Source organism: Paramisgurnus dabryanus, chromosome 13 (assembly GCF_030506205.2).
Source record: "Paramisgurnus dabryanus chromosome 13, PD_genome_1.1, whole genome shotgun sequence".
Classification (NCBI taxonomy): domain Eukaryota; kingdom Metazoa; phylum Chordata; class Actinopteri; order Cypriniformes; family Cobitidae; genus Paramisgurnus; species Paramisgurnus dabryanus.
Window position 1 is genome coordinate 32040661 of NC_133349.1, and position 10638 is coordinate 32051298.

Below are 10638 nucleotides of genomic sequence, written 5' to 3' on the forward strand. Positions count from 1 at the left end.
AAGTCAGTCAAATGATCTTAAAAAATATCTAGATTTAATTTTGTTCCCAATTGCCCAGCGCTAAGACAGCACTTAAAATGGTAAACTCCATGACTACTAAACAAGTGACTTGATTGAGACACAGCCTATAATATTAAAGCAACAATAAGTTCTTTAAGTTAGTTCTTGTAAATACTATATCAAAAAAACAAAACAAAAAAAAAACAAGTAGCATTTTATATTATTTTAAATCATATTATGTAATGAATATAATGTCATAAGGAAATTATTATTATAAATGTATATTTTGGTTTTGTAACTACAAACTTAAAATAATTTTTATCACATAAATCAATGCATAGTTAACAAAAGTTTAGTTGTTTTTCATGTTTTTCAAACGTAGTCCTCATGAATTCCAAAACATTTTTATGTCTGTATATACAAGGGTTTTTCAACTTCATGCTGATTCATGCACAATGATTAGTCAGTGAAACTGCAAGACGTGAGAAAAATGTTAAAGCACACTCAGTCATTTCATGTAAAACTGGTAATTGTGTGACCAGGGTTTTTCCTGACTCAAAATGAGGTGGTGCTTTCTTGTTGCACACATGTGTAATGTACATTCACAGAGTTTTATTCATGTTTGTGTGATGTAATGTATTAGATAATAATTATTAGTATTACATATTAAATGTGGTGTTTTTTTTTTTAGTGAAACTGCAGATGCCACGTGGGAAAAATTGTTGGCGGTCCCAGGCTGCCAAAAAGCGGAATGCTCAGCGGTACTCCATTCACAAGCCAATAACTGAGTTGACTGATGAGGTTACATGTTCTTTCCTGGAAACATGTTCTTTCCTTTTGTTGTCCATGTGCTTACATGGACAACAAAAGACTTGGATGGTGTTCTCCTTAATGGAAATGAGTTGTACACATCTATGAGGTTACAAGGACATATTCGTGATTCAACTCAACTAGGACATATAGCTATTGCAGAATTACCAAGAGTGCACACACTGTATGATGCAACATTTTCAATAAACTATGGGGATTCATATACTGGACTTATTGGTATTGATGTGTATGATGAAGAATTGGTGAATTTTTCAATGTCTATTGATGAAGCACTTCAGAGGGCTCTGTTGCAATTTGATGCTTGTTTGTTAAACATTAGAGATAATATATGTTCTGTCATAAAAGATGGTACAAGGTTTGCAGTTGTTGATCCTCATGCAAGAAGTGGTCATGGTATGTATGAACATGGTAGTGGTACTAGCATAGTAGCATATTGTAATGATATAAACATGTTACATGATTATGTTGTTAATCTTGCCATGTCATTAAATGCTCAGGGAATAACATTTGAGGTGACTGGTGTTAATGCAACAGTAATTGACAGAGGTACTAAATCAAACTACAATAGTGATAAAAAATGTAATTCCTTAAAATTGTCACATGATGGCAGTAATTCTGTTGATGAACATAATGCACAAAAGCTTTGTACAACAAAGTCAAATCAGAAATGTATTGATTCTAGTAAAATAAAGACACAGAATGAACATGAGTCAAAACTGAAACAAGTAAATGATCATTTCCTAATGGATGACATTGTTATTGGAGAAACTTTAAACAAAGAGTTTACTTTTCAACCTTTGACATCAGTAGATCAGGATGCTTTGTGTACAAGTTTACAACTGACTAATGAATATAATGGTGTACAAGGCAGAACTTTGTGTTTTTTAAGAGTACCATGTAAAACAAAGAGCATCAAAGGGGATGGCAATTGCTTTTACAGATCAATAGCACATGCAGTATGTGGCAATGAAGACAAACACCTGAAAATAAGACGTGCAGTTGTGAAACATCTTGAAGCTAACAGTTCTAAGTTTGTCAGGTATTTAAGAGAAGAGTACAGATCAGTTAAAGATTATTTAACACAGTGTAGAATGTATTACTCTGGATCGTGGGCCACAGAAATAGACATTTTTTGTACAGCTGATTTGTTGAAAATAAATATATTCACTTTCAATGATGACAGATGGAATGTGCACACACCCACTGGTCATTCATTTACAGAAAATGCAATATATCTGAACCACTGCAACAGTAATCACTATGAAGTTGTTACATGTGTTAAAAGTCAGGACAATGTTTGTGCAGAAGCATGCAAAGGTGCAGGGGATGATAATAGCATTAAACAGCGCTTACGAAAAAGAAAGTCAAATGAACCAATTGAGCACTGCAAAAGTAAAAGAGAACGTGAGAGATTTCAGACAAAGAAAATTGCAGAGCCAAAAAGCAAAATATTCTGAAAATTATGAATACAAACAAAAACAGATTGACAACTCCAAAACTAAATACTGTAAAGACAGTGTTTATAAAGAAAAAAAAACTTCAAAACCTCAGAGATAAATATAAGAGTGATTTAAATGTACAACAGTCAAAGTCTGCAAAATCAAAAATTAAGTATTCCACAAATTTTCATTTTAAAAAATGTGTTCAGCAGTATTCCAAGACCAAGTATAAAACTGATAAAGAGTTTAGAGCAAGAATTTGTGAGTATTCCAAACAAAAGTATTATCAGAACCCTGCTTTGAAAGCTAGATTGTGTCAGTATTCAAAGAATAAGTATCACAACAATCCTACGTTTAAAGCTAGATTGTGTCAGTATTCAAAGAATAAGTATCACAACAATCCGACGTTTAAAGCTAGATTGTGTCAGTATTCAAAGAATAAGTATCACGACAATCCTACGTTTAAAGCTAGATTGTGTCAGTATTCAAAGAATAAGTATCACGACAATCCTACGTTTAAAGCTAGATTGTGTCAGTATTCAAAGAATAAGTATCACGACAATCCTACGTTTAAAGCTAGATTGTGTCAGTATTCAAAGAATAAGTATCACGACAATCCTACGTTTAAAGCTAGATTGTGTCAGTATTCAAAGAATAAGTATCACGACAATCCTACGTTTAAAGCTAGATTGTGTCAGTATTCAAAGAATAAGTATCACAAAAATCCCATCTTTAAAGCAAAAATTTGTCATTACTCTAAAATGAAATATCAAAAAGATGAAAACCTTCGCATGAGTAAAATACGGAAAGGATGTGAAATGTATGCAAAACAAAAAAAAAGACAGAATGACATTGATTTCACTATTAATTTATTTCGTCAAGAAGTCAGTAGAGGCCCAGAATGTGTTTGTTGTGTATGTCATCGTTTATTATTTAGAAAACAAGTTATTGAATGTAAATATGATTCCTATAAACAAAAAGGACAGCACATAGCTGCTTTAAGTGAAAGATGCATCACACTGAAATATTTACATGTATGTGACACTGAATGTGAGCGTAAGTGTAATTTATCTGGTAATTTAGCTTGTAATTTGTGGATATGTTACACATGCCATCGAAAAATCCTTAAAGGAAAACTACCTGAAGAGAGTGTTGCCAACAATATGCATTTGGTAGAAATTCCAAAATAATTAAAATGTCTAAATTCATTGGAACAACATCTAATAGCACTCAATATTCCTTTCTTACGTCTTCTTTGTCTCCCTCTGGGAAAACAGCGAGGTGTTCATGGGCCAGTTGTCTGTGTTCCAGTAAATACTACAAAAGTGACCAACATTCTTCCACGAAATGAATGTGATGACCATATGATAAAAATTAAACTGAAACGAAAATTGACTTACAAAGGCTATTATGAATATAAATATGTCCATACTGACAATGTGAGAAAAGCTTTATGGTATTTGGTAAAACATAATAAGTGGTATACGGATGTGGAGTTTAATGAGCAGTGGGTCAACTCATTTAGTGAACCAGATATTATACAAGATAATGCTAATGATGAAATGGATGATGGTAATGTATCTTATAAAAGTGATAATGAGAAAGAATCTGAAGATCATCTAGAAGATCTTACGTATATTAAAGAGCAAAGTGGTCTTTTGTCAGACACATCACTACAGCCTGTTGATATTGGTTCAGAAGTAATTGATCAACATTTTCATGATGTACTAAATGTAGCACCAGCTGAAGGTAACACTCCTGTTCGGTTGTTATCAGATAAAACAAATGAGGCAAAGTGCTTCCCTGTTCTGTATCCCACTGGTGGCCCCACATTTCATGATGAAAGACCAGAAAAAATCACATTGTCACGATACCTGAATGCACGAATATTAAATGCAGATGGACGTTTTGCGCAGAACACAGACTTTCTTTTCTATGCACAGTATATATCAGAAGTTTATCAAATTGTATCTAATGTGTCAATTGCATTACGTAAAGGTTATGAGAAAGATGGTTTATCAAAGGTAACACCAGATATGTTAACAAATTCTGATAATTTGCAAAAAATACTGAAGTATGATGAAGGATATAAGTTTTTGAGACCAATCAGAGGAACACCTCCCTATTGGATGTCTATGCAGAAAGATCTGTTTGCTCTGATTAGACAGCTTGGCATACCAACTTTCTTTGCATCTTTTAGTTCTGCTGATCTGAGATGGCCTGAAATGTTGAACACAGTTATTAAACAAGAGGGCAAACAAATAAATATTGATGAGCTTGACTGGTCTGAAAAATGTGGATTCATAAGGCGAAATCCTGTCACTGCAGCAAGGATGTTTGATCATAGATGGCACTTTTTTCTGAAATATGTGATTATGTCTCCAGCTGAACCTATTGGTAAAATAAAAGATTATTTTTATCGTGTTGAATTTCAACAACGTGGTTCTCCTCATGTTCACTGTCTGTTTTGGATTGAAAATGCTCCAAAGCTAAATGATGATGATGAAGATAATGATCCTGTGGTTGTTGATTTCATTGACTCATATATCACCTGTGAGACACCACCAGAGCAAGAAATTGAACTCTTTGAAACAGTAAACAGTGTACAGAGGCACAGCACAAGACATTCAAAAACACGTCACAAGAAAAACACAGTATGTCGTTTTAATTTCCCAAGACCTCCATCTAGCCGTACCTTTATTACAAGAGCATCTAATGTAGATGAGTTTAAAGGGAATGATGAAGATGAGACAGCAAATGCAATTATAAAGAAAGTCAAAAACGCATTAAAGTCTGATGTAAATTTTGATTCAACTGATGCCTTTTTTTCTTCTATTGGGATTAATCAGGCTACCTTTGAAAAAGCATACAATAAATGTTCTAAAAAGAAAAGCATTGTTTTGAAAAGAAATCCAAAAGATGTTTGGGTAAACCAGTATAACAGAGATTTACTATTTGCTTGGCAAGGGAATATGGACATTCAGTATGTCACTGATGCTTTTTCTGTTGTGGTTTATATATTAAGTTATATCACAAAAGCTGAGCAAGAAATGGGGTTGTTACTTCAAAGTGCACAAAATGAAGCTATGAATGGAAATCTTGAAGTTAAAGCATCATTAAAACAATTGGGAAGTGTTTACTTGCACAACAGAGAACTTTCAGCTCAAGAGGCTGTGTACAGACTGACAAGCATGCATTTAAAGGAATGTTCACGTAAAGTACAATTTATTCCAATAGGACCAAATCCAGTAAAGATGAGTGTGCCTTTGCATGTGCTACAAAATAAAGTGGAGAAAGACCAGTCTGATGATGAAAGCAATTTTTGGATGACAAGTGTTGTTGACAGGTACAAGAACAGACCACAGAAAGAACCAATGAAAAATCTTTGTCTTGCCAGTTTTTGTTCAGAGTACAGAGTTTTGACAAAGTCAGAGGTTTCTTCAGAAAAGAATTCTGCAGAAAATGAAGTAATTAAACTTAAAAGTAATTGTGGCTATGTGAAACGAAGGACAAGAACTAAACCTGCAGTTGTGAGGTATCCAAGATTTTCCTCCACAAAAGATCCAGAAAAGTATTATCATTCATTACTCCAGCTTTTTCTACCATGTTATGATGACTGTCAGCTGAAGCCTAGAAACTATAAGACATATGATGACTTCTACAACAGTGGTGTCATAAAAAGTGGTTGTAAATTGCATACAGTAAAATCAATTGTGGATGGTAACAGAGAATTATTTGAAAAGGAAAGTGACAAAATAGAAAATGCTAAACAGCTTCTGGAGCAGGATATAGATTTAGATGATGCTTGGGCTGGAATATGTCCTGAAACTGAAAGAGAACGTCATGAATGTACTGAACTGATGAAAAATAAAGTATTACATGATGAAGATGACACTAAAGAAGTGATTCCAGATCTTACAGGAAACCCTCAAACTATGTGTAGTACTGAAACAAACCATACTATAATGCCCAGAAATTATGCATTGCATTTACTACGCTCATTAAACGAGGAACAATCTGACATATTCTATAAAGTCCGCAAGTGGTGTCTACAAAAAGTGCTTGGACAAAACCCTGAACCTTTCAGATTGTTTATTACTGGTGGAGCAGGAACAGGAAAAAGTCATTTAATTAAGGCAATACATTATGAATCTTGCAGACTGTTATCTCAGATGTCTGAAAATCCTGATGATATTACTGTGCTTTTAACAGCTTCAACAGGAGTAGCAGCCTTTAATGTAGGTGCTTCAACTATTCATAATACATTTTCAATTGGTGCAAATGTCAGATTGCCATATCAGCCACTCAGTGACGACAAAATTAATTCTTTACGTGTCAAAATTGGTAATTTGCAAATTTTGATTATTGATGAAGTCTCCATGGTTGACCATCGTCTGTTGTAATACATTCATGGAAGGCTGCGACAAATAAAACAAACTGGTGATTACTCTCTATTTGGAAAAGTCAGCATTGTTGCTGTAGGTGATTTCTATCAGTTACCACCTGTGAAAGGTACTGCTCTTTATTCTGACACAAAAGGATTAAACCTATGGGAAAACAACTTTGAACTTGCTCAGTTAACTAAAGTTGTTAGACAACAAAATGCAGCTTTTTCTGAGATGTTAAATCGTCTGAGAGTACGTAAAAAAGAGGAATGTCTTACATCTACTGACACTGATATGTTGAAAAAATGTGAAACAGCAGAGAAATGTAATGATCTTCACATATTTGCTACAAATGCTGAGGTTGACAAATACAACATTGAAAGACTAAATGAGTGCTGTCTGGAAACAATCAGTATAAATGCTCAAGACTATATCAGAAATTCAAAAACTGGAAGAATGGAACGTAAAGTTGGATACCACACTAAAGTTTTCAACTCATGTTTGTCTAAATGTGTTTCTTTGGGTGTTGGAGCAAGGGTAATGTTAAAGAAAAATATTGATGTTGCTGACGGTCTTGTCAATGGAGCTTTTGGTACAGTTGTCCACATAAGTGAAAGTAAAGATAATGATGATTTCCCATCAGCTATTCATGTGGAGTTTGATAATCCAACAGTTGGAAAAATTCAGAGACACCGAACACGTCAGACCTTTTCTCAAAATTCTACTTTAATTGAAGTACAAGAAGACCAAGTAACAAATGCTGGTGGTATAAGACGGCAGTTTCCACTCAGATTGGCATGGGCATGTACAGTTCACAAAGTGCAAGGACTTACAGTAGATAAAGCTGTTGTATCGCTTAATAAAATTTTTACAGCAGGACAGGCATATGTTGCATTGAGCCATGTGAGATCTCTTGATGGACTATTAATTGAGGACTTTAAGGATTCTGTCATATTCTGTAATGACAAAATTGAGTTGGCTTTAAAAGATATGCCAAAATTCACTCTGGAAAAGTATACTTTCAGTAAATCACTTGGTAAATTCAGATTAGCATTGGTTAATGTACAAAGTCTGAAAGCTCACTTTCTGGATGTTACATCACATACAGTTTTGATGAATGCTGACTGTATTTGCTTGACAGAAACATGGCTAAATGTTAATGACCAAGAACCACAGATACCAGGATTTTTGTTCAAAAACAACCCAAGAGCAAAGTGTTATGAAGACAGAACTGCACTTTTTAGTGAATTAAAAAATCAGAGAGGAGGTGGAGTTGGAGTTTATTGCTCTGAAAAAATTGAGTGTAATATATTTCTACCTGAGTACTACAACTTAGAATGTTTGTACTTTGTGGTTCCATATGTCAATGTGACTACTGCACTTTTGTATAGGCCTAATTCATATAAAAGTGATTTGTTTTGCCAGCAGCTATTACATGTTATTGGTGAAATGGAGAAGCATCCAGGACAAAAAATAATAATGGGGGACTTTAATGAGGATATCTTTACTTCTTCCAGAATTGTGAAAGTAATGAAACAATATGGATACACTCAACAAGTACAAAATTCTACCACAGAAAAAGGTACACTAATTGATCACGTGTATACAAAAGATATGGAAGGTTTAACTCTTGAAATTGTACAAACGTACTACAGTTTTCATCAGGCAATACTTCTTACATTAGTGTAAATATACATAGATTATAAGCTACTTAGTTGTCTCACGTATTAATTTAGTTACTGCACTTTTGTATACACCTAAATCACATTTACAAAATCCAACCAAACATAAAGATATATGATGAATGTTTATATGAGGTATGACTATTTATTAGTGCAAACAACTATAGTTTTCATATAGCAAAACTTGTAGTTGTGTGTAGAAATGTTCCGCCTGTTATTATATGGTGGGTCAGGGAGGACATAAACTATTGGCGGCTCTCTGGGGGAGGGGAGGGGTAACTGGGTTGGTTGGCACAGGGGTTGTTTGATACAGTGATGAATTTTGTGTTACAGGTGATTAATAACATGTTTATTTGTAATTATGGTTATACTCATCCAAACCTCTACAATTTATTAAAATTGATTAAAATAATTGTCTAATTGTTAAATTATTACTTAAAATTACACAAATTAACTGACTGAAAAACTTTAAAAAAATGTTTCTAACTGAGAACAACTTTGTCAACCAACCCCTAAATTGTGTCATTGTTGCAGTATACTTTGATTAGGGAAAATATATAAGTGTTCATTTATTTAAACACTCTCTTTTAAAAGTCATGAATGTGCCCATACTGTATATTTATTTTCTTTTTGTTTGTATTTTCTTAAATATGAACTGTTTTCACATCTTATTTCACAGATATGACATAATCTGCCATGTGAAAATAATGTTTAAATAATACTGACCTTATGAACAATTTAGCCCATGAACCTCTATCCAAAAAATTTTGCATCTGCCTAAAGCAACTGATCTTCCTCTTCTGTAATTCTTGTTTTATACTGACTAGCAGAAACCATTTTCAATAGACAAACAGTCTGCAGCTGATAGAAAACTAAGCTTTTGAATCTTGGTTTAAAAGGTTGTACATGTTTTTAAAGCAACTGTCCATCTTGTCCTTTAATGTTTATTTTATATTAACCAGCAAGAACCCTTTTCAATGGACAAACAATTTGGAACTTATGGACAGGTCAGCTTATGAACATTTATTCAATACACAGACAGACCTGTGCAGTGGAAATCACTGATGTCTTCACAGACATCTCACTGAGCCAAGCTATTATCCCCACACACTTCAAAGCCATCATTCCTCAATATGTTATCTCACTACTGCTTCAATGACTGAAGTTCGGTCTTATGTTCATGAAGTTCTCCGATAGTCATGCACCATATGAAGTCTGTCATCACCTATCTGTATCCCTTGCAGTTTGCAAATCAGTCCAACTGCTCAACCAATGATGCCATCACCCCTGCCACCCACTCAGCCCTTACTCATCTGGACAAAAAAGTATGTTAAAATGTTAATATGTTAAAATGTTGTTCATAGACTCTGTTTCAGCATTTCATACCATCAATCTCCCAACAGCTCATTCACAAACTGGTTCAGCTGGGGCTTAACATCTTGTTATGCTACTGACTATTGGACTTCCTGACTGGGACTCCTCAGGCAGGATGGGCCAGCAGTAACACATCCAGCACCATCAAGCTGAACACAGGTGCTCCTTAAAGATGTTTGTTTAGCTGCCTCTTGTTCACCCTATTTACCCATAACTGCACACCATCACATAGTTCTAACCTTTTCATTAATTTTGCAGATGACACAACTGTTTCGGTCCTCATTAGCAAAAGAGATGAGACAAACTACAGAAACAAGATGAAACTGCCTGGCCAGGTTCTGCAGAGACTTCAAGACACAGCATGCTTCTCTGACCATCAATGTTGTGACTATAGAGAGAGTGAGCAGCCAAAAGTTCATGGGTGTGTATAACACACAGGACCTTTCCTGGACTGACAACACATGTGACTTCTTCTGAAGGAGAGCCACAGTCCCAGACACCATCATGTGCACCTTCTACAGAGGCACCATCAAGACCATCCTGACCAGCTGCATCACTGTGTGGTATGGTGCCTGAAACACGTCCTGCCAGAGGACCATCCACCAGATATTGAGAGCAGCTGAAAAGATTTCCTTTTGCTTTCCCCGTTGTCCAACATTCACTCACAAGCTGTTTGCAGATGATCAGAGCCCCCGACATACAGATTTTTCAGTCTGTAGCATCAGGGAAGAGACTGCAGAGTCTACAGGCCAGTAAAAGCAGACTAAAAGCCAGATTAATAAATCAAGCTGTCAGGAAGCTGAAGTCTTTCCCAGCTCTACCCTATCATCTGTTGCCCAATGCATTAAACTCTGTCTGACCCTTTTGATCCGCTTTTGACAGTCCACTCTCCCCCCACATTTACATTCTGACCTGCACTAGCTATTT

At 35.0% G+C, this 10638-nt stretch overlaps 1 protein-coding gene and 1 pseudogene across 1 annotated transcript; both read left to right on the forward strand.

Annotated features, from left to right (window-relative positions):
* Positions 1-1176: 1176 nt before the first annotated feature.
* LOC141279939 (uncharacterized) lies at positions 1177-2288 on the forward strand. Its single transcript, XM_073811503.1, has 2 exons — positions 1177-1224; positions 1329-2288. Exons 1-2 carry the CDS (start codon positions 1177-1179, stop codon positions 2286-2288), a joined length of 1008 nt encoding a protein of 335 aa, XP_073667604.1.
* An 800-nt stretch (positions 2289-3088) lies between these two features.
* LOC135717943 (uncharacterized) lies at positions 3089-10287 on the forward strand (annotated as a pseudogene).
* The last annotated feature ends 351 nt before the right edge of the window (positions 10288-10638 follow it).